Source organism: Mixophyes fleayi, chromosome 4 (genome assembly GCF_038048845.1).
Source record: "Mixophyes fleayi isolate aMixFle1 chromosome 4, aMixFle1.hap1, whole genome shotgun sequence".
NCBI classification, from domain to species: Eukaryota; Metazoa; Chordata; class Amphibia; order Anura; family Limnodynastidae; genus Mixophyes; species Mixophyes fleayi.
This window is the reverse complement of record NC_134405.1, coordinates 280,933,197-280,958,898: the sequence shown is the minus strand read 5'-3', so window position 1 is coordinate 280,958,898 and position 25,702 is coordinate 280,933,197. Positions and strand designations below refer to the sequence as shown.

Sequence of the window (25,702 nt, the reverse complement as noted above, 5' to 3'; positions counted from 1 at the left end):
CACATTGGATGTACTTTCCAAGATCAATGATATTGCAGTTAACAAAGGCACTAAACTAGAGTCATACAATTTGAAGTCTCTGTATAAGAATATTCTACATGAGCAAGGTATCAGTGCGGAGTGTTATTTTTTAAATATAGGAACTAAGAAGGACTTGGAACGAATTTATATTATCAATTATTGAATTCATTCTTACTAAGAATTACTTCACCTTTGATGAGAATTTGTCCGTGCAAGCTAGAGGGATTGCAATGGCACAGCAAGTGCGTCAACATATGCCAACCTATTTTTAGGTTGGTGGGAGAAGGAGGTAGTTTTTAATGAAACATTTGATATGTATACCAGCCATGTAATTTTATGGCTGAGAGACATTGATGATATTTTTGCGTTATGGGAGACAAAGTTCTTTTTCATGAATTCACACATAAATTGAATGAAAATTATCTGAATTTAAAATTAACTTCAGAGATCCAGACCTCTAAGGCTGAGGGTCAACATTCCAGATGATTCTCACACCCAGAAACCAGTTTAAGCTAGTTTATGTACACATTACAGTCAGTATAACTTTAAGTATTTATTCCCTAACATCACTAACTAGAGTATGCAATGTGCGATCTCTTCGGTGAATGAACCGGACAACTGCTGATGAATAGGGGACACATTTTCCTATAACCTGAACCTTAAATAACACTAAAGTGTATATATAATCATAATATATAAACTAATAATAAACTAAAAACTATCTGCTCATAAATCCCTGTGGATTGGAATCATTATAAATATTAAATATATAAATAACTAAATGTTGTAGTGCGAGTGTGTGCATGCATATTTTACCGTGCGATCGCAGTATGCCACGTGTAGCGTGGCATACTGAGTGCAATGGCACAATAAAACAATATTAACCAACATGCTTTCGTTCATCCAATTATACGACTTCGACAAGGGCATGGCTATTAGTAACAAATCTATTCATAGAGCGGATTCCTCAGTCAATAAAAGAACAAGAGAGTCACTAGTTTTTCCACCTCCCAAGACAGCTAATGCGGTCGATAAAGTAAGGATAATTGGTACCTTTTGCTCTGAGTGGAGAGAAATTACCAACATTTTTCAGAGGCATTGGCACATTCTTTTAAAGGACCATGATCTAAAACAAAATTTGAATAATAAGGTATCCATGACTTTGCGCAGAGCCCATAATTTGAGAGATAAATTGGTTCATAGCCATTTTATTAGTTATCAAAAAACACCAAAAACTACATTGGGCTTTCATAAATGTGTAGATGCAAGGCCTCCCAATATACAATTCGTATGGATGAATACAGTCATAGCCAAAAGTTTTGAGAAAGTATTGGTTTTCACAAAGTTTGCTGCTTCAGTGTTTTTAGATCTTTTTTTTGTCAGCTGTTGCTATGGTATACTGAAGTAAAATTACAAGCATTTCATAAGTGTCAAAGGCTTTTATTGACAATTACATTAAACTTATACAAAGAGTCAATATTTGCAGTGTTGACCCTTCTTTTTGAAGACCTTTGCAACTCGCCCTGGCATGCTGTCAATCAACTTCTGGGCCACATACTGACTGATGGCCACCCATTCTTGCCTAATCAATGCTTGGAGTTTGTCAGATTGTGCAGGTTTTTGCTTGTCCACCTGCCTCTTAAGGATTGACCACAAGATGAAGGTCTGGGGACCAAAATTTTGATGTTTTGGTCCCCAAGCCACTTAGATATCACTTTTGCCTTATGACAAGGTGCTTCATCATGCTGGAAAAGGCATTGTTCGCCTCCAAACCTGTTGTTGGATGGTTGGGAGAAGTTTCTCTTGAAGGATGCTTTGGTACCATTCTTTATTCATGGCTGTGTTCTTAGGCAAAATTGTGAGTGAGCCCACTCCCTTGGCTAAGAAGCAACCCCACACATGAATGGTCTCAGGATTCTTTACTGTTGGCATGAAACAGGACTGATAGTAGCGCTCAACTTTCCTTCTCCGGACAAGCGTTTTTCCAGATGCCCCAAAAAATCAGAAAGGGGATTCATCAGAGAAAATTACTTTATTCCAGTCCTCAGCAGTCCAATTCCTGTACCTTTTGCAGAATATCAGTCTGTCCCTGATGTTTTTCCTGGAGAGAAGTGGCTTCTTTGCTGGCCTTCTTGACAACAGGCCACCCTCCAAAAGTCTTCGCCTCACTGTGCATGCAGATGCACTCACACCCACCTGCTGCCATTCCTGAGCAAGCTCTACACTGGTGGTGCCCCGATACCGCAGCTGAATCAACATTAGGAGATGGTCCTGGCACTTGCCGGATGTTCTTAAGCGCTATTAAAGTTATTTTATCGTTTACCAATAATCATTGTCTATGTGATTTGTGTGGTTCCAAAGCACAAAGCGATTTATTAGCAAAAGCAAAAGAATAACAGTTCAATAAATAAGTACAGCCGATACATACGCTGTGCTGTGCTGCGCCCTGCTAGATCCAGTTATACAGTCCTGAAGTTTGTGGTCTAAATGACTACATGCTGGTCCTAGAGCCCCTGCTTATATACAGTCAGTGATACAGTGAAAACAATACAGATGATTTGCTCATGTTTCCAAGGTTCAGGCTTCAGGAAGGTCTAGTGTAATGCAGGTCATTGGCCAGTTCAAACAATGCCATCCAAGGGTGGGGGTTAGCTCTCCAGAAGATGCATACTAATCTTCCCGCCAAGAACTATTTCAAACTGGTCTATTTACCTTACACACACAATTCATACTATTCATGATCATTTAATCCCTATAATCCATATCTAACATACGCAAGGTACGATCCTTTCGGCAATTGAATCGGACATCTGCGGATAGAGGATTAGAATAACACCAGACATGATATGTTTCCTGTGACCTGAACCTTAGATCTCACCAACGTGTACATATAACCTTATGATGTTTAACTATAAACTCAACATCTGTTCAAAAACCACTGTGGATTGGAATTATTATAAAAATTAACTATATATAAGTGAATATGTAAGTGTATGCGTGCGTTATTAATCGTGCGATTGCGCCATGACACGTGGCGTACTGATCGCATTCGCATGGTAAAACAATATTGTTCAATATACTTTCTTTCATCCAATTATTCAACTTTGACAGCGTCCTGAAGCTTTCTTCACAACTATTGAATCTCTCTCCTTGAAGTTCTTGATGATAAAATGGTTGATTTCGGTGCAATCTTAGTAGCAGCAATATCCTTGCCTGTGAAGCCCTTTTTCTGCAATGCAACGATGACTGCATATGTTTCCTTGCAGGTAACCACGGTTAACAGAAGAAGAGCAATGATTTCAAACACCACTCACCTTTTAAAGCTTCCAGTCTGTTATTCTAACTCAATCAGCATGACATAGTGATCTCCAGGCTTGTCCTCGTCAACACTCTCACCTGTGTTAACAAGAGAATCACTGACCTGAAGTCAGTAGGTCCTCTGATCACTCTTCATGACATCTGGAGTATATGCAAATTGCCATCATAAAAACGGAGGCAAAAGACTTCAATAATATTTGTGTCATTCTCAAATCTTTTGGCCATGACTGTATACGGACAGATATTCTAAGGTCTGTTAAATTAAAGACTTTGTGAAGTGTAATTCGGCAGGGGTCATCTTGACGTGTCCTTGCAATCTCAAGTACATAAGCATGACCACAAGACCGTTCAAGAAAAGACTTCTTGAACATGTGGGGAATTTTAAAAAATACAAATTAAGACAAATTAAAACCATTGACAATTGTGGCACGCCCCTTTTTGAACTGACATGAGGGAAATCCTAACCCCTTAGAGGCTTTTATAATGGAAAAGATCACAATAGGGATCAGAGGGGGTGACCTTCAGCAAGAGCTGTTAAAAAGAGAATCCGGAATGATTTTTCTAATGGATGGTTTGGTTCCTAAGGGTCTTAATGATCACAATAATTTCACAATATTTATTCAATTTTGCATTAAATGTCATCCGGGTCAGATTGGATCACACTGTAAGAATATTTTATTGTATTTATAATCAAGACATAATATATGTATATACTAGGTACCTATAATTCATTAATAATCATATTTTTATGGTTAAATGATTTTTGACTTCTGCTCAAGTATCAATTTGAATGATAATACATACCTAATAAATAGTATTTATCCTTTTATATTCACTTAATCATATAATTATTTATTAGTCACTTATCTTTGGATCAATTGTCACATATTTACTCATTAATTTTCACCTTCATGTTATTCACTACTAAATAATTTTGCTTTCACTTTTATGCCACCAATAAATTTTGGCATGGTGATTCTTAATTGTTTATCACTAAGTTTTCCAATTTCAGCACCAGTCAATGAATAACCACAGCATAGGATTATTAACAAATTATTTATTCATTTTGAGTACACCCCCACTATTAGTTTAGGTAATTAAGACATTGGGTTGCATTGATTTCCATAAGTAAAGGATTGTATATGAGAATATCATTGTTATATTATTTTTGGTGGTAAGAATCTGATTATATTTGCCCCTAATCTGTGTTTCTATAGGCTGTACTATTTATTGTATCAGGATTGGTAGTTTGTCTATAAGAAACGCTAATTAGAATTTCATTCAATGAAAGCTATGATGTGATGATTCATGTCATTTTAGACACTCTACTTACTTTATTATGATCAGTAGGTTGTTTACATAAAACACTATCCAGTAGTCATGACCAATGAAAAACCAGGTGGGAGGAACCATAATGATCTCTTGTCTGCCAATGGTTTATATAAGTGCCAGTCTCCTCACCTGCCACCTCCTCGTTGGTGATGCGTTATTGGAGGGTTAGAGGAATAAGTCATAATAGCACTTAGGTTTACATCAGTTAGTCAGGTCACTTTTAAGTGTTAAGCTGCACCCCAGGAGAAGTTTTTAATTACCTAATAAATTCTCTTTACTTTCACATCTCTGTCTAGCTACAGTGGCTGGACAGCATAACATACTAAACTATACGTTTCTCAAAATTTCGCCTCTTCATGGACCAACTCTGCCAGGGTTAAAAAAAAAAATTAATTTGCCATGGGAGAACTGAGTCAATTCAATATTCAACCTATTGATATAATTTTATTATGGACAGGCCCTACTATAAGAATCATGTAGATAAATTGGCAAATTATGTTTACCTGAAGAGCAGCCCACACAAATGGGTTAATCCTTTATTAGCCGAGTAGAAACAAGAAAAAGCCTGATACCCCTGGAAAGTATATATTGTGGCGGCACTCCCCTGGGAGGTAATGCTCATGCAGCTGGTCTCGGTCCGCGCAGTAAAAGGTCCTGTCCAGAGTGCTGTCTTCGGAAAGCGTGTCTAGACACATCCATTCATATAATACCCCCCACGCAAGGACAGGTTAAGAGAGGTTTCTCTCTCTGTGTACAAGAACGGACGGTACGCTGTCAGATTTACTTACCAGGAAAATACCATCTGGATATACGGTATATAATTGTATTTGACATTTATCTGCTAATACCTGGAATTATTGACAGAGTTTAAATGTATGATTGAGATTGAGTAAATTGTCCTGGTCTCAGTGGATAGGGCTGAGTGGGGAAAGGAAACACATGCAGGTTGAGCACTAGTCCCTGCAATCACGCTCCCTACACATTTTCCAAATGTAATTGTGGATGTTGCTGGCTTCAACAGAGTGTCTGTTTTTATGTTCTAGGTCTATGCGGACATTGATGAACTGTGACCATTTAAATAAAGAGGCTGCATTTAGAATTTTAAGATTTAAGCAATAGTAGGAGAAATCCTCCAATAGAATGGTGTCATGTGAAAAGTTGATTTATCTATTTATTAGATTCTTAGGTTATATGATCAGCATCTAAAATTATTATTATCTTTAATTTATAAGGTGCCACAAAGGGTCTGCAGCACCGTACATGACATATACAGAAAACAGTGACCCATGACACAACATGATACAGAAAGAACAAAAAATGAAGAACAAAAAAACGCAAAAACACATACACACAGGTAACATGGTAATGCAAATCAAATTATATCTGGGACAATGTGTAAAAGTGATGGTAGAAATCAGCGAGAAGTAGGCCGAAGCTTAAGAAAACAGGGCTAGGGAAGCAGGCCAAGAGGTACAGAGGGTGATGGAATAGAAGAAGGTGCACACATGGAAAGAGGGCCCTGCTCATGAGAGCTTACATCCTAAAGGAAAGGGGGAGACACAAATAGGATGGTACTAACTGGGGGAGAGAGCCGGGCCAAGGGAGTTAGGAGAAGGACTGATCGACTTGAATAAAGAAATGAGTCTTGAAGCCTTTGAGAGTAGATGCTAATCTGATGGAATGTGGAAGATCGTTCCACAGCTGGGGAGCAACCCAGGCAAAGTCCTGGAGATGGGAGTGAGAAGAGGTGATCAGTGTAGTGAGGTGATGGTCACAGGCAGAGCGGAGGGGGCAGCTAGGAGTGTAGGTAGAGATGAGATTGGAGATGTAGGGAGGAGAGGAATGATTAAGAGCTTTAAAGGTGAGGGTGAGGTGTTTAAATTTAATTCTGTAGGCCATGGGAAGCCAATGTAGTGACTGTTGGAGAGAGACAGCAGAGATAGAGCGGCAGGAGAGAAAAATGAGGTGGGCAGCAGCATTGAGGATAGACTTAAGAGGGTCAAGGTGAGAGTCAGGTACGCCAGAGAGAAGGAGGTTACAGTAGTCAAGGCGAGATATTACAAGCGAGTGAACAAGGGTTTTGGTTTTCGTAGAGCCAGTGGTGAGAAAGGGGCATATGTTGGATATATTCCGATGGTGGAAGTAGCAGGAGTTTGAGAGGGACAGAATGTGAGGCTTGAAGGAGAGAGAGGAATCAAGGACGACCCCAAGGCATTAGACTTGAGGGACAGAAATGAGGGAAGTGTTATTAACAGAAATAGAGTGAGGGGGAGGTGGGTGAGTCCTGGAAGGGGTAAAGACGATAAGTTAAGTCTTGGAAATATTGAGTTTAGGGAATTGTTGGGACATCCAAGATGAGATGGCCGAGAGACAGCAGGAGACACCAGACAGAAGGGAAGGGGAAAGGTCAGGAGATGAAAGATAAACTTGGGTATCATCAGCATAGAGGTGGTACTGGAGGCCAAAGGAGCAGATGAGGACACCAAGGGAGGAGGTGTAGAAGGAGAAAAGAAGGGGGCCAAGAATGGAACATTGAGGAACGCCAACAGATAAGGGAAGAGGGGGGGATGTAAAGTCATGTGTAGAGACTGAGAAGGAGCAGTTGGCGAGGTAAGAGGAAAACCAGGAGAGGACAGTGTTACAGAGGCCTAGATTTGAGAGTTTGCAAAAGGAGTGCGTGGTCAACGGTATCAAAAGCAGCAGAGAGGTCAAGAAGGATAAGAAGGGAGTAGTGTCTTTTGGATTAGCTAGGAAACGGTCATTAGTGACCTTAGTGAGGGTAGTTTCAGTGAAGTGGAGGGGGCGAAAACCGGATTGCAGCAGGTCAAAGAGTGAGTGAGAAGAGAGAAAGGAGGCGAGACAGTTATAGACAACCCGTTCAAGGAAAAAGAAGGAGCGAAATAGGGCTGTAGTTCGAGAGAGAAGCGGGATCAAGAGACGGTTTCTTGAGTATGGGGGAGACAAGAGCATGTTTAAAAGAGGAGGGGATAGGTTGAGGAGGTGGGCAAGGTGGGAGCAGACTTCAAGAGAGAGGGAGCAGAGGAGGTCGGAGGGGATTGGGTCCTGTGGGCAAGTGGAGGGGGGTGAAGAAGAGAGCAGGGTATGAACTTCATCTGCAGATACCGTAGTGAAGGAAGAGAAGGACGGTGAGCTAGCAAGAGGGGAGGGGAGAAAGGGGATAACAACCGCAGAGGAGGGTGGGAAAGGGGACAGACTGGGCAGGGAGGGGGGGAAGGGGGGGTAAGAAGGGACTGATGGGAGATGTCATGACGTATAGACTCAATCTTGGAGGTGAAGTGGGTAGCAAAGTCGACGGCAGAGAGTGTGGGGGGAGTGGGAGAGGGGGAGGGGGGAGGAGGGAGTTGAAGGTGGCAAAAAGCCGACGGGGGTTGGAGGATTGGGAAAAAATAAGAGCTTTAAAGAAGGATTGTTTAGAGAGCAATAGGAGGCAAGTATGAACTTGAAGTGGAGAAAGTCAGCATGAGTGTGTGACTTTCTCCAGAGCCGTTCTGCACTGCGGGAGCATTTTTGAAGACAGCGGGTAAGTTTTGAGTGCCACGAATGCCACGGGGACCAACGAAGCTTGATGGTGACAGCCGGGGCGACAGAGTCAAGTGCAGTGGCAAGAGTGAGATTATAAAAGGAGACAGCCTCATCGGGGCAAGAAAGAGTTGTGATGGAGGAGAGGAGCGAGTTCAGGGAGGAGGAGAAAGTGGTAGGATCAACTGTGTCAAGATTACGCCTAGTGAGAGTAACCTTGGGGGATGAGAACGGTGAGAGGGGTGGAGAGATGCTAAAAGAGAAGAGATGGTGGTCCGAGAGAGGAAAAGGTGAATTAATGAGGTCGGAGACAGTACCGAGGTGTGAAAAAAACAGATCAAGGGAGTGGCCACTGCGATGGGAGGGAGAGGACGACCATTTAGAGAGACCAAGGAAGGAGGAGAGGGAGAAACGTTTGGAGGCAGCAGGGTCTGAGGGATTGTCAATAGGGATATTAAAGTCCCCCAAGATGAGTAAGGGAAGGTCAGAGGAGAGAAAGTGAGGGAGCCAGGTGGCAAAGTGATCAAGGAATTGAGAGACAGGACCAGGAGGACGGTAGATAACAGCAACACAGAGGTGGACTGGGTGAAATAGGCAAATAGAGTGTACCTCAAAGGAGGAAAAAGAGAGGGAGGATTCAGGGGGAAGAACCCGAAAAGAGCAGCAGATGAGAGAGAGAGAAGTATGCTGACGCCACCACCTTGCCAGTCCCCAGGTTTGGATGTGTGGGAGAAGGACAAGACCCCAAAAGAGAGAGCAACAGGAGTGGTAGTGTCCTCAGGGGATAGCCAGATTTCACTGATGGCCAGCAGGTTGAAGGATCTAGAGATAAAGAGATCATGGATAGAGGTCAATTTGTTACAGACTGACCTGGCATTCCAGAGACTACAGGATAGAGGAAGAGAGGGAAGAGGAGAGATGTGGATGAGATTGTTGGGGTTGTTAGACTGCAAGGGTGAGTATGATATTGAGCAAGGGGCATGGCACGGAGAGAGGGTAGGAATTGGAAGAGAAGTAGAAATAAGAGGGGACTTGTCAGCAGAAAAAGAGGAGAGAGGGAAAGATGGTTGAGAGGGCAGCGTGTCAGATCAGGGGCACATAGTCACAGAAAAGAAGAGAGGAGTGAAGCAGAGAGGGGAGGGAAAGGGAGAGTTGGAGGGGGGGAGTGAGGAGGAGGAAAAATATGGAAAGGTTGGACAAGGGAAGCAGGGGGGATAGAGGGAGAGGACAGAAGTGAGAGAGGAGCAAATCATGCTAAAGCTAGAGAAAATGTGGAATGGAAAGTTGAAAGTAACACAGAAATCAAGGATGGTAAGGGCTTCCAATTGAAGTGAGGAAATGGTAAGAACAGGAAAGGTGAGTAAAGCGAGAGAGTGCAGTAGTAAAAAGAGAGAAAAGATGTAAAGTATGAGCCAGGGAATAGGAAGCAGTAGGGACAGTAGAGATATCAGATGGATGTGTTTAGAAAAACAGTTAGATTACACAGTGACATAAGTAAGGCATGATTGGAAGGCAATTGTATAACATAAGGCATAATACAAGGTGCAGTCCACAGAACAAAAGGGAGCCAGTTAAAAGTCCAAGCTAAGAGAGTGCTAACAGTGCGGTTAGAGGTGGGAATACAAGCAGCATAAGTGGAATCCACAAGTCATGTTAAAACTGCAGCCAGCCAAAATAAGTGTGAGAAACGGGATCAGCAGGGAGTGTCCAGGCACTTGACAATGCAGGTGGTGGAGGAAATTAGAGCTCACAGCTGAATGTGGAATGTTGTCCTCATGTAGCAGTGTTTGCAGATAAAAGGTTCCCCTCCTGTTCATCTCTTGTATATCTCTTACTATACTATCAAAATGTTAAAACTGGGTTATGGAAAGTATTGAAGGAGTATTTAAGAGGTACTCTATGTATTTAAAAGGTGCCCTTACCAGAGTAATAATGCGTCTAAAAAAATATTCAAAATAAAAAGAATATGATCTGGAAAAGTCCTGTAAGAGTCTGGAACTAGATTATCTTAATACACGTGAATCGAGAATATATAACGACTAAAATCTCAAATGTCTTAGATTATTTGATAAACAAAAAAAAAAGTCTTTGTTTACTTGGCTAGTTAAATATGCTCAGGCTGAAAGGCAAGTGTTACAATTGGTCAACTTTTTACTGAAAAACTACTTAAAATTTTTTGAGTAAGCAATTATTCAAAATCTTTAAATCTGCATTTTTTATATAGGCACCAGTAACCTTTACCTAACCCCAAAATCTGGCTTTGAAACTCTGAGTGCTAACCACGTGCAGCTGTTTTGCTCATGAGACACTAAACAGCAGTCATGCAGCGGCGAGCAAACACACACAGCGGCCGGATCCCTACTGTACCATGCAACGGACTACAAGATGTACTATCTCCGGCTATAAGGGTCCCACCTGGAGGAGGCTACACTCGTCAGATATCTCTGCAATATCATCTCTGGGAAGCAAGTAGAGGAAATGTCCACATCCCAGTGGCCCTGCTTGGTTAGTTCAGGGACTCACCAATATAAGAGGTTGTGGATTTGTGCCTGCTCGTGAAGCCACCGGTTTGGATCTCGGCTGCAGCCTCTCTAGAGAACAAGGACTCCCTAAGGGTAGCACAGCTCTGAACAGAGCCCTCACTATATTCAAAAGGAGAGATTCTAGCAAAATATGTTCAAAGCCACATTTTGGGGGACCTCAATTACGGCGAACTAAAAGCAACAGCTAACACAATACTGTATACACTTGGCATTAACAGGTAAATGCTCTTAAATGGAGAGTGGCAACTTTATAAATTAACTTCACAGACCTTTAAAAACCCACAGTGCACTGGTTGTACAATTAAAAAGATCTTTCCTGAGTAACCCCTTAATACTTCTGTTTGCAACATTATCCATCCTGTTTGCGTTCAAGCTATATATCTTTGAATAAGGACTTAAACATACCTTTCTCTGAAACCATAAGGATAAATGATTGTGTGAGAAAAAGAAACTGAGCTTATACACAATAACTTTCAGTCTACATAGTTTCCAAGGGAAAATAACAAGTTAACAAAAGTGCCTATAAAATCTGGACAATTTGAATATCTTAATAGCAGTCAAGTTTTCTATTGTTCCTGTTTGTAATATTATCCATTCTATCAATGACCATATTATAATATATACCACTGTATCTCAGGACTTATACACAATTACTATCTAAAAACATAAGACTAAAATATTGGGTGGAAAGTGAGACTGATGGGTTTATTTATCAAAAGGAGTAAACTCCATTTTGCTAGTGAAAACACTCATTACACCCATTACTCCCTATTTAACAATCACTCCCTGCTGGTTTTCTTAATAAATTACCAGACATGGGTTTTCAATTGCTGTCATAAGCAGCGAAAGAGAACTAGTTCTATATCATAATAATAATAATAGTAGTAATAATAATAATAATAATAATAATAATAATAATAATAATAGATCGACCCATGAGTTTTACATTCTCTGAGTAATTTTCAGTCCCACAGCTTGTCACTGATATAATAAAACAAACAACCTCTCACTGTTCTGACTCTAGACAAAGCACAGGCAAGAAGACACGGGAAGAGGGTGGTGAGCCTTATAGATCTTCCAGGCAGGTATATTTTTTTTGTCTGTCCTAACTAAGGAGGAGGGGGGAAAGGGTGCTGCCACGGAAGAGAAAGAGGAAATATTATTTCACACATGTACTTATTAATGTGTTGCACTTCTTGTGTATTTGTATTCAAATGAAATGCCCCACCTTTGCTCTTGTACTTTTGTTACAGAGTCCATCTGATCTGATTTAGCTTGTAATAAAGATAGAGTCTCATTTTTCTTCTGTAAGGCAATTTCTGCTTCCTACAAAAAACATTTTTTAGAAAATGAACATCTGCATTTGGAGATATATTTCAAGAACAGAATGTAATATTTTAAGACAAACAAAAATAAGTCAACAGTAAGCTAAGAAACTAAAATAAAATATTATATAAAATTCCAATTCATTAGATTTAAACAAACAATACTGCACAACATTTACAAATAGAGAGTATGAGCTGTGCGTGGCCATCAACTCCAAATGACATATAAATCAATACGAAATGTATTAATTATAAGGAACTTAATGCTAGTAGATACGGCAGATGTCTATAATAAACAGTATAACTTAACTTTTCTTTAGAAACAAAACAAATTTGATTGCTTACATGTTAAAAAGGAAAATAATCTTAATTTGTGTGAAGTAATTCAAAATGTATTCCTTTTAGGTTCATTGTTTTTTTTGCTGACATTCCCCTCAATCCACCATTAATGCATAAATGGTTACCTTTAATTGCAATACAAACATGCAGAAAAGTTGCTTTAGTAAATCCAAATTTGTTCTTGTTTCATCTTCGTTACTTGGGTATCAGGGTTGGCACTACCATTAGACAAACCTAGGCAGTTTTCTAGAGCACCAGCACTGAATGAGTGACAGACCTAGGGCACTAGCACGGATTCCACTGACTGTTTTGTGATGCATAAAAAAAGGTGTAGACACATAAAATGCAAACTTAGTGCAACAAACCTGTCTTTCCATTCACATTTGTTTACCATTCATCCCACGGGTCTATCTCTAAACATTTTTTCTGTAGTTGCTTCTATATTTAGGCACATCCCACAATTTCACTCACTTATTTAATCTAGCTGTGTCTGAGAAACAGGTTCTGGAGTTTTTCTTTCCTTCCTGTTGTATCATACCAGACTGATTTTGTGGCATGTTGTGACTTGGTCTCAACTTTGCTTACAATGTTTGATTGTTACCATAATCATGATTTTGTTGATGATCTGAACCCATGCTATGTGCCCCTTACCGTTGGCTAGTGTAATCTGCTGTGATCCTGTGCTGCCAGACACAAACCTTGGCCTGTTCTTTGACTTTCTTATTAGCAGCTGTCTAGCAGGCAGTGACGGGCTGGCCCGGGGGGCAGCGGCTTAGACACCTGTTAGGGCCGGAGGGTAGGCCTCCCGGCCGCCCCCGGATGCAAAAAACAGTTTCTCCCCTCGCGGCCGCATCTGATGTCATCAGATGCGGCCGCATCAGCGCACAGGCGGCCGCATCACATGACAGGGGATGCGGCTGCATCATAAATGACGCGGCCGCATCCCCTGTAATATGATGCGGCCGCCTGTGTGCCCTCCGGCCATCCCTCTCCCAGCCAGCGCCTGCTAGCAGGACTAGTTTCAGGGCCGCAACATGTGTGTTTTTTGCAGCCAGGTCCAACACTTCCTTGCAGGAGTTTCTCGTGAAAATTGGGAGTCCCGTTAAGTCTCTGCACCTCAGTTTATCCAGCACAAGAGGCAGAGAGGCGTAGCGGGTCCATATCTGGATTGACTGTCACATATAATTTTAACATTACTTACCACATTTTGAAAATGGTGTTCTTTGGGCTACCTTATTTATATAAGGAATGGAGGGGTGCATTGGAAACGGGAATCGTTTTTCCAAGGCACGGCAAATAAGGTATAACAGGCGTCATCATACAAGTTGTTTAAATGAACATCACACATAACACAGTTCCTATTAACGCCTTTTACTAAAATAAACGTCTGTTTGCAATTCTCCAAAGTCATTGCAGTGTGATGTGACTGGTAAAGCTACAGTCTTTAAAAGGTACATTTTATAAGCGTTTTAGGTTTGTGATCCTTTTAAGTTTTTATGGCATCCTTGCTCTGTTTATCCTTCAATTCAATAGACTTTAACTATACTAAACAACTCATTTAAGGTAATAAAGCTATGCACACTTTCTTACAGACATTCTGCTGACTTAAAACTAGAATTAATGTAAAATGAAGTATTAAAAAAAAAAAGTTTAAATAATAATTAATGACTTGTCAATTGGATTGTTCACTGAGAAATGGAGCCTTGCCTTTTCTTTTCCTTTTTTTTATATATATGTATTGCTGTTGCTACTGTCATGTGGGCTAAAACTATTAACATATCTGCAATATTTTCACTGCCAATATTTAATAATAAATAAGTAATATTATTATTTTTGGTTTTTAGAACTTCCTGGATAAGGAGTTTCTGGATAAATGATTATGCATGGTTACTACACCAAGACACTCTTGATGGCCATTTCATAACACACAACCTTTGCTGTTTACGGAAAGTTGTTTGAATATATTTTTCACAATTATGCATACGAGATGAGCTTTTTAAACCTATTTTCTGAGCTTGAAAGTTCGTAATAAAATGCAGTTTCCTTAACATTCATGTTCATATTTCTAATTAATATGTCAAATTTCAGTGCACTTGAAGCACCTGCTACAGAAATGTTCTATCCAGATATTTAAAGAACCAATTTTTCCACAGAACCAATTTCGCCACTAACCTTAAGATTTACTCCATTCAAAGAAATATTTTGTATTTTATGATTTAAAGCACCCCCTGTAGGCGATGGGCCGTTACCTGGTCTTCTGGCCATTTGGCCAGCAGCAAGAAAGCCTGGGAGGAACTGCCCATGGAGTAGCAATCTGGAAGTGCTTGAAAATCACTTGGGGGCTGGTCACTCCCATAGTGAGAAAGAACGGCACATCTTTTTTTGTTTGCTATGGTGCTCCTTTGCTCTGGCCTTCTGGCTGGGTGAGAATTTTTATACTGCCTATCCGGAAGATTGGGGCTGTGATATCATAGTACTTAACTATTTTTTCTTCTTGTTTGTCACTTAAGTTTTTATTTTTGTCTCTTAACGGATAGCAGGGTGTGGGCACATTTATGGGATTTGATTATCAAGAACTAGGGTGGGGTGTGATTCTGAGGTTCCCAGCCCCCTAAACCTTCTGATGCCCCCTCCATGAGAGGACAGAAGATTTAGGTGCACTGGGGAAAGTTTTGTCTGAAGACCGTTGCCCTCTAAGGGACCTTAAGGTTTCAGGGGTCGGGGATAGAGGGGCTCTTCCTCTTTTGAAGAGGGCCTGAAGTAGCTACACCCAAGTGTACTTTTACCATTTTGGTGACAGAAAGCATGATGCTGGGCTTTCAAAAGTAAATATAAAATGAAAAAAAAAAAAAAAAAAACGGTCTCTTCACTACTTCTCAGCCTTTCGATAAAATCAAGTATAGCATCTGTTGTAGGAAATGAAGGTGAAGACCTCCTTGGTCCTCTGGCCAAAAGGCCAGGACAATGTGCCCCCGGAGTGCCTGAAAATCACATGGGCAATGGTTACCCTCACTGTAACAGATAAGGGCACATAGCACACCAAACCCCCTTTTATTTCTGTACTATTTTTATATTGCGTACGAAAGGCTGGAGCTGTGTAATCACACAACTTATATGTTTACCTCCCTATGAGTCACTTTAGTTTATATTTTTCTTTTCACAGATAACAATGTGTGGGCATCCTCCATGGCTCCAATTCTCAAGATCTAGGGGTAGGTGGCCATAAGGTTTCCACCCTTTGAACCCTGTGACATCCCCTCCTTTGGGAGGGAGGTGGGGGAGAGAAGATTCCAGGCAAAAAAGAACTCCACTTTGCCACAAGACCCTTGCCACCTAAGGGACCATATGGTTCCATGGGTCACTGATAAATGGGCCATTCCTCTTTAAAGGAGAGACTGAAAATGTCATACTCCTGTGCACTTTTTGGCTTTTCAATTTCTGTCACAAGGAAGATTGAAAGCACTGTCCTGGTATATCGGCCTTCAGTTACGATCAGTTGTGGGTGTCCATAAACGCAGTGGGGCTTAAAGGTGCCCCCTATAGGTGATGGGTCATCACCTGGTCCTCTGGCAAAGAGGCTGGTCTCTAGAAGGCCACAGTGTTATTTGCCTGCGGTGCGGCCCTTGCCGGTGGCGCCTGAAAAAACACAGGGTGCACAGGGTATGGTACAGACAACTAATGCACTTTTGAGTATTTGGATGCACCACTTTTTCTTCACCTTAATCATTTGGCCAGGGCAAGGACAATTCTTATACACTTGGGCAAAAGGCTAGGGCCTTATATGGCAGGTATGTATTATACACACTGCACAACCACCTTCGCTCTTCTTTTCTTGTTTCTGTGTGTTTTCCATGTTTTTGGGATTGTAAGGTCAGCCCTTTATGGGCCATCATCCTCATCCACCATTGCGGGAGGATGACTTCACCCCCTAAGGGGCCATTAGGCTCTGATGTCAAGGACCCCCTAACTTTTGAGAAGAGGGCCTGAAGACTCTTCTCAAACTAAGTGGTCTTACAGCTCTGCGGTAATGGGGAGGGAACAGGCTCCTTCTCCTTTTGGAAAGGGCCCAAAGTAATGAAGCCAACAGCACAGTTAGAGCACTGAACTAAGTGGTTGGAGACAAGCACTTCAGGCTCAGAAAACTAAAACAAACTGGTATATTAGAATCTATCTCCAATTACTAGTCTCTATCATATAATTCCAAACAAATAATGTAGCAAAGCAGATAAAGCATGAAACTTTATAGGTGCCAATTGACAGCTACAAACAGATCAAATCAGCGCTTTAAAAGCGCCGTTTTTAGTCTGACCATTAATAGTGACGTGATGTGTCACTATCCATATTTGGGAAACTTGCTGTTTAGATGTGGAGCTGATTTGAACTGCCGGATATACTGCCAGTTTATTATATGGCAAGTGGATATTTTCATCTTGTCGCAGTTACAGCGATAGGGATTTTTTCATTGTTCTAAAGTGTGTCGGGATTATAAGTGCCGTAAATTCATACCACACTGACCACCAGAAAGAGCACAGCTTTATATACTGGTCAGTGAAAAGAGGATTGTGGGTCACCTTAATGAAGGATCAATACATTAACATATATATTCAATTCTACCCTTTTTACCCAGTGCAGCTAATAGTCTTATCCCAAAATAGTGGAAACAGCTACTTTACTGTATTATATGTTGTTTATATAATGCCTCCATATAACACAGCATTTCAGACAATAATTAATCTTTTTTTTATACGTTTCTGCCCCAATAGAATTTACAATCTATATTTCCTACCACACAGAAACAAAACAAACGAGGGTTAATTTAGTAAGAAGCCAATTAACCTACAAGAATGTCTTTGGGTTGTGGGAGGAAATCAGAGTGCCTGAAGGAAACCCACACAAACATGGGGAGAACATACAAACTCAACATAGATAGGGCCCTGGGCGCAACTAAACCATTGTGTTAATGCACTGAGAGGAGCTAAGGAGGATTCACTTAGAGACACATTTGACAAATTTAAATATACACTCAATGGCCACTATATTAGGTACGGCTGGATACCTGCTTGTTAATGTAAAATATGTAATCAGCCAATAATGTGGATGCATGCCTTGTGCCAATGGTGAAGGCTGGTGGTGGTGGTGGTGTAACGGTGTGTGGCATGTTTTCATGGCACACATTAGGCTCCTTAATACCAATTGCGTATTGTTTAAACACCAGAGCCTAACCAAGTATTATTGCTGACCATGAGCATCCCTTTATGGCCACAGTCTACCCATCTGGCTACATAATGGCTATTTCCAGCAGATTACCATACCATGTCACAAACACACATCATCTCAAGCTGGTTCCATTAACATGACAATGAGCTCAGTTAACTCCTATGGCCTCCACAGTCTCCTGATCTAAATCAAGGAGCGCCTTTGGGATATGGTGGAACGGAACAGGAGATTCACAGCATGAACGTGCAGCCAACAAATCTGCTGCAACTGCGTGATGGTGTCATGACAAGATGGACCATAATCTCTAAAGAACCTTACCAGCACACTGTTGAGTCCATGCCAAAAACAATACAGGCTGTTCTGGAGGCAAAGTGGTGTCTACCATAACTAGAAAAGTGTACCTAATAAAGTTTCTACTGAGCATAAATGGGGAAAGGGGGTTGGTTTGCATTTTAGAGAAAACTGTACAAAATAATAGCTTAGCAGAAGTGTTATATTATTAACTAATAGCCACTCTGCATGTGTTTTGAAATTTTCCTCATTGCCTGTCCCCCCTACCTCTAGGGACGGGATCTGGACCTTTCTCTCACCACTGCAACCTATACTCAAAAAAATCCTCCGTGCCTCTCTCTATAATTACCCTCTTATTTCCCTTCTTCCCTTTGCTTCCAAGCTTCTTGAATGGGTTGTTTACAACATCACACCTCCTTCCTCTCCTTTCACTCCCTCCTTGACCCACTTCAATCTGGCCTTCGCACACTCCACCCCAAAGAAACTGCCCTCACCAAAGTCACCATCTTCTCACTGCTAAATTGAATGGTCACCTCTCCGTTCTTATCCTTCTCAACCTCTGCTGACATTGATGATGATGACCGTTCTCTTGCAATCCTCCATTTCATCAGTTTTCGCCACACTATCCCATCTTGGTTTACCTTCTACTATACAAACCACTCCTTTTCTGCCTCAAAATCTGCCTCCACTCCCCTCCCATCCCCCTTTCCATTACCAGTTGGAGTCCACCAAGGATCTGTTCTGTGGCCCACTACTCTTCTCCCTCTACACCACCTCCCTTGGTGATCTCATCAGATCCTTTGGCCTCCAATATCATTTACTTCCTGACCTTCTCTCTCATATTTTCAAATGACTTTGGCCATCCTAACCTAGGTGTTCCAGCTCTTTCCAAAACTCAAAATATCTATGAAGAACTATTAAATCATTCCCCCCCCCCCCCCCTCTTTGGATATTTAGAAGTGGCGGTATGGAAAATGTAAGTAAATGCAATTTTGAATTTGATAGTTTTTCAATGAAGGCTGTAGGAAAAGTGGAATACCACCAAATACCAGCCCACTTAGACTACCGGATATTTTTATTTTCAATTGCAAAAGCATTGCCATTTCTCTGCAATAAGGACAATAAAGACTATTTGTGACCTGTAATTTTTAGAAAAATGTAAAAGTCATGTTCACTAATTGTTTTTTGTGTGTAACATGCTACTTTAACCAGAGTTATTTCGATGCACTTGCCAAAGGAAAAAACATTATTTACCTTAATTTTTTGGCACATTTGAAGATTAATGGATTTAACATCATCCAACTGTTTCCGCAGAACTACTAGTGTGTCTTGCTTTTCATGGACATCCTTTTCAAGCAGTTTCATTGCCATTTCCATTTCAGTCTTAAATCCAAGTTGCAATTCCAGCTCTTTTTCTAGTTCCTATGAGAATTAGATTTATTAATTACTGTCTTATAAACATATATACACACATATACACATACTTTGCAAATTGCCTCCTTCCACATCTGCTTGTGATATTTTGCACGTTTTGCAGGTGGAATTTAGCCTGAAGTGTACCCAATGCTACTACATCAAACACAGCAGTAGACTATAAATGAAATGCAAATTTAAAAATACTGTGCAAACTACCATTCCTTGGAATGGCAAAACAAAAGCCGAATATTGTATCACTGGGTCTTCACAGAATTGACCTGTTCTGCCACAAAATTTGATTTGTGCAAATGTTTTCCGCAGTTTCCATAGGGCGGAAATTTTATGTTAAAATTGCCCACTTTTTTGAAGTATTGTTTATTTCTATAATGAGTGTGAACAGTGTTACTACACTCATGCAACACATTGTGCCTCTCCATCACCAACAGGTCATATTGTTAAGAAAAAAACAAACAAAAAAAACCCCACATATGAAGCTTACATGCCAAAAATTTTAAAGATGAGGCACATATCTAGCATAAACTTCAGAAGGTACAGAAACACCACTTCTTAAATATACACTTAATATATTTAATATTTAAATTTAAATATATTTAAATATATAAGTGATAGACTAAAATAATAACCATTACCAAATTATGCAGCTATATAATATTATAAACTTTATTGATATTCATATGTAAAGTGGGCCCCATAGCAAAAATTTGACCAAAAAGTGTCCGCATATACTGCCCAATACTGAAAAACCCACATACACAAAAAAGGTGGGGCCCCAGTCCACTGTGGCCACATAGCAGCTGCATCCCTTGTTAGTTACATCCTTGGCCTTTATTTGATCTAGGCAGTTATTTACTGGTAATGAAACATAACAAGAGAAAAAAAAAACCTGCCAAATACATCACATTCATTCCAACATTTATGACTGAAAAATCGGCACACATTAAGTGATGCTGGATTTACTTATTGCATGCCATGATCCATCCTAAGTTCAACCTATTTTATCATGCCACATGCTGAAACAATTCTTCTTTCCAGGGACACCCACCAAATCTATTTTAACTACTGAAAATCATGACTGTCACAAAAAAATCAGTTGGCAAGAATGCAACTGTATCCAATGCACAAAAGATATGTTTGCAGACTGATATATAAAATCACCAAATCTGCTGGGGCTGAAGGGGTCCTAAAAATGAAAAAGAAGTTTCCCCTAAGTACATGATGACATCCTATATTGTCACCCTTTCTGTCAATGTCTAGAACTCATTGTTTTTGAAAAGTATTTGTCAATATCTCTGCATACTCTGTTATCCTGCCACCTACTGGTGTTAGTGGAGACCGAGTCAGGTCATAGTCACTGCAAGATCTTTTGATCTGATATCTTCTTTGAGCCTGAATACATGAAAGGGTTGTTTGGATGCAGTGGCTCTGACTTGCCTTGTGTATTGTTTGCCGGGCGTATATCTTCTCACATGTTTGAAGTGTTAGCGAAATGAAGAGGAAGGCAAATCCAATCCTCCAGTAGACAGATTCCCCCCAAAAAACATGTGAATCATGGTGTCTAGTTAGTTACCAAAAAGCAAAGAACCTTCAAATTGTAAAGCACTACGGAATTTGCTGGCGCTATATAAATAAATGTTGATGATGATGAAATGGGTATTCTTAGATTCAGCATCTCTTTTCAAAGGACTAAAGCCAGAGAACTATCCTAGCTACTGCCAAAAAAGCCATATATCTGGCTGAAAAGTATCATATGTACTGAAGCAATAGCTACCCCTAATTTAAAGGTAGTTCCAGGTGAAATATGAAGGTTTTTTTAAAATAACTTTTCACCTTCCTAAACATAGGATCTCTTAGAGGACCATTAATTCCAAAAGAATAGTGTTTCTGGCTGATAAACTGGCTGTTGCTGTGTCCACTTTTGGAAAAGAACTCTTCATCATTGAAGGGATATAGGTGTTCTAATCATTTCTGGTTAGACAGACTTTTGCACATGCTCACATTCTTTATTAATTATATCCTTTATTAGCTGGAGCTGGAGCATAAGAATAAACTCAATTACTTTCCTGCACTCCCCAAAGTGGGATATCTGATGTGCAGAGCATTAATGCTTCTTCATTCAACCCCATAGATTTACATATGTGCCTGAGTAGAAACTCCATTTTATCTACATTAAATAGTCTGGGCTCTTTAACTTTCCACGGTTCACAACTAAAGGGTTCATTCAGACCATTTAAATAGTCAATTTCTAACTGGGAAAATCTGTCTTCTAAGTCCATACTTGTCTGGACTTTGGTCTTTTCATCTCCTACATAGAATATAAATCAACTTTAGTCACAAATGATTTAGCTATCCATTTCTTTAATTGTTAAAAGACTGGGATTTCTTCCCTGGAGCTGAAAGATACACAGTGCACAAAAGACCACTGTAATGGCTAGTTAAAGGCTCTGTAGATTCCATGCTGCTGGTCTCTATATTCTTTTTCAACTCCAAAGGCTTTACTAGTGTACTGATATTGGATAGTATAACTAAACAACTATAATACAGATAGAATAAGCCACCCTAATTTAGGGGTTTACCAACAGTGGGTGCTCTTCAGCTGGAGGCAGACTGGTGTCCCTTGACTTACACCACAGGATGGTGCATCGTTCGGACCATAAAAAAGATAAGCCCCTGCACTACAGAAAATAACAAATAATACCTGACTTACCTACCCAGTGATAAATAAAGACACAATGCATGAACTAGCTTGGGATGTTTCTAATTTCGTATCTCTACTTATAGCTAGAAGGGACTAACCCATTGCAATGACTGCCAAGGAGGATAGAAGAGGAAAACATTTTATGGCACAGTCCAGATGTTGTTCTTAAAATACAACAATGTGGCCATCCCAGTACCTAATATATTCATACAGGGAACCTAATACATCAAAGCAATGCTCTTCATATTTCACATTTGAGAAATTCTCTCAATATACCCATAATCAGTAAATGTATATACCCGTAAATCAGTTCATGATATGTGTAAACCACAAGCCATATAGTGAAGCTATAAAATAATGTATTTTCACGTTTTTATATACCTCTGTGCATATATTTATAACCTGTTTATTGGATGTAATATTATATTTCTATTATGTTTCAAAATAGATATATATCTTATTTAGAAATGTGTTTGAATAAAGGTCATAAAAGGGTTGTAAAAACTGATTGGCATACACAGAGACCCTCGTTTTGTGACCTCAGAGAATGTTTAAAAGGCAATGTGTTTTTATTAAAAACTGTCAATTATTGGGGATCAATATGCTAGCGAGATTCTGACCAATTTTCCAGCCTTACTCTGCACAGGTTCCATGAAAAAAAGCATGTGAGCTCTCGGCTTCTGTTTTATTCCTGTTTACTTTAACATGTATTTCGGTTTGACGTTTTGTTATCCTTTTTTTTATACTTTAAGCATTGTGCCCTCTGTTCACATGTTATGTGTCAGTTAGGCTTGGGTACTATAACGCTGCATAGAAGGCAGTTAATGGTTTGGTTATTGATAATGGAACTCACAGGAATGGTAGGATTCTCTCAATCTGACCGATTTAGCTTCGCCGACACCACTGAGGCATGGAGTCAAATGTGGCAAAGGTATTCCCCAGGGACCCCACAAGGAGGTTTGGGTTTTGCTGGTAGCACCAAGCAGGTTGCGGTTCTCCGGTTGTATATCAGGCAAGACTGACAGGTGTGAATGGTGTTCACTGGCAAAAGGAGATATCAGAAGAGCAGAGTAGTTGTGAACACGAGAAGCCAGGAACTGAAGAGGAGTTCTGGATACAGAATTAGCTGAGAAGCATAGGACGCTGGAAACCAGGATTAGCTGAGAAACATAGGACGCTGGATACCAAGATTAGCTGAGAAGCATAGGACGCTGGATACCAGGATTAGCTGAGAAGCATAGGACGCTGGATACCAGGATTAGTTTAGAAGCATGGGACGCTGGATACCAGGATTAGTTGAGAAGCATGGGACGCTGGATACCAGGATTAGCTGAGAAGCATGGGACGCTGGATACCAGGATTAGCTGAGAAGCATATGACGCTGGATACCAGGATTAGCTGAGAAGCATGGGACACTGGCTACCAGGATTATCTGAGAAGCATAGGACGCTGGATACCAGGATAAGCTGAGAAGCACCGAATACTAGATAACAGGATTAGATGAGAAGCAGAGGATACTGGATACCAGGATTAGCTGAGAAGCACAAGATGCAGGGCCCACGATTCATAAGGAAGCACAGGAAAACACGTGCCAGACCAGCAGCATCAGGCTAACAACACATGAAGATCTGGCACCATATTGCCAGAATAGGTACTTTAAACAGAAAGCAGCATGAAGTGGAGTGGAAACCAATCAACCAATGCAGAGGAATAGGAGAAGATAAAAGACACGTGCACTCCAGCAATCCAAGATGGCGGACACCATCACAAGATGGAGGACACATCACTCCCACCAAAAGGAAAAACGGAGGAGGCCCACTTTGAGCACCGCCCCCTGGTAAGAGAGCCAATGGGTCCGGCAAGTGACACTCTGATTAAATTATGTTGAGATTATATTTTGAGATATATCAGAGAATAACTGAAGACTTTCTTAAAGTGTCAGTTTTGGAACCAAATTTCAATGTTGTCAGACTGGGTAATTATTAGTGATTGAGAGATATAATTTGGGGGGACAAAAAAAACACAGACAAAGTGGTTTTGTTTTGATTAACCCTTTCATACCCACGTCACACAGGCTCAAGTGAGTGACACAATTCTAAATGGTATTACCTTATGAAGCACCCTTTTTCTTTGTGTTTCTTGCACGCCTGAATCTCCATAGCAGCAGTGGGCAGGTTCTAGTTGATGGATCTTAGATGGAAATTATCAAACAACCTTACGAAAATTTTATTTTAGGGAAGACAAACCTGACAGCATGGAACCCAGATGACATTAGAAGGCAATGCTGGTCCTATATAAATTACATTGCAAGGGGAAATTTGAATGATTAAAGGAATTGATGTGTTATTTGTCTGCCAAAAAAATAGTCCTTTTACACCTAGAACACAAATCTGTATGGATAGGCTGGACAGAAAGCTCCAAACATTCTACCACATTATATTGCGTTTGGAAAAACAACTTGGTCCAGAGATACATTTGACTTTTGTGTCTGTAAACTTCTACCAATACCCTATTTCATTATTATTCCAGAAGAATGAAAAATACATTGACTTAATATTTTATATTATATTGTGAAAAAAAACACTTTACCAGTCGAGCTTGTTTTTCAATTCTTAGTTGCTTCCAAGTTTCGTTATACATCTCATCTAGTCCTTGTCGTGTCTGTTTATAAGTTTCTAACTCAACTTTTGTATCTTGCATATTTACCTACAAGAAATTATTATATGTTATATATAAGGTGACACAAAAGGTCCGCAGTACAGAACATGAAAATCTACAGTAGTATACAGTCAAGTCTTGGGACATCGACACAATTCTCATATTTTGGGCTATATACACACCACAATGGATTTGAAATGAAACAAACAAGATGTGCTCTAACTGCAGACTTTCAGCTGGGAATTTACATCCAAATCAGGTGAACAGTGTAGGAATTACAACGGTTTCTATATGTGCCTCCCACTTTTTAAGGGACCAAAAGTAATGGGACAAACTAAACAATCCTACATCAAACTTTCAATTTTTAATACTTTGTTGCAAATCCTTTGCAGTAAATTACAGCCTGAAGTCTGGAACGCATAGACATCACCAGACGCTGGGTTTCATCCCTGGTGATGCTGTGCCAGGCCTCTACTGCAAATGTCTTCAGTTCCTGCTTGTTCTTGGGGCATTTTCCCTTCAGTTTTGTCTTCATCAAGTGAAATGCATGTTCAATCGGATTCAGGTCAGGTGATTGACTTGGCCATTGCATAATATTCCACTTGTTAGCCTTAAAAAAAAGTCTTTGGTTGCTTTTGCAGTATGCTTCGGGTCATTGTCCATCTGCACTGTGAAGCGCCGTCCAATGAGTTCTCAAGCATTTGACTGAATATTAGCAGATAATATTGCCCGAAACACTTCAGAATTCATCCTGCTGCTTTTGTCAGCAGTCACAACATCAATAAATAGAAGGGAACCAGTTCCATTGGCAGCCGTACATGGCCACGCCATGACACTACCACAACCATGCTTCACTGATGAGGTGGTATGTTTTGGATCATGAGCAGTTCCTTTCCTTCTCCATACTCTGCTCTTCCCATCACTCTGGTACAAGTTGATCTTTGTCTCATCTGTCCATAGGATGTTGTTCCAGAACTGTAATGGCT

The 25,702-nt window shown here is 40.3% G+C and overlaps 1 protein-coding gene across 1 annotated transcript in view; it reads right to left on the bottom strand.

Moving 5' to 3' along the window:
* LOC142152797 (RUN and FYVE domain-containing protein 1-like) overlaps positions 1-25,702 on the bottom strand; it is a 183,454-nt gene that overhangs the window by 56,684 nt on the left and 101,068 nt on the right. Inside the window, exons 10-12 of the mRNA XM_075209791.1 lie at positions 24,648-24,764; positions 19,181-19,348; positions 11,983-12,080 (exon numbers count right to left, since the gene is read on the bottom strand). Of these exons, the coding sequence (XP_075065892.1) occupies positions 11,983-12,080; positions 19,181-19,348; positions 24,648-24,764 (383 nt within the window). The remainder of the gene's footprint in view (positions 1-11,982; positions 12,081-19,180; positions 19,349-24,647; positions 24,765-25,702) is intronic.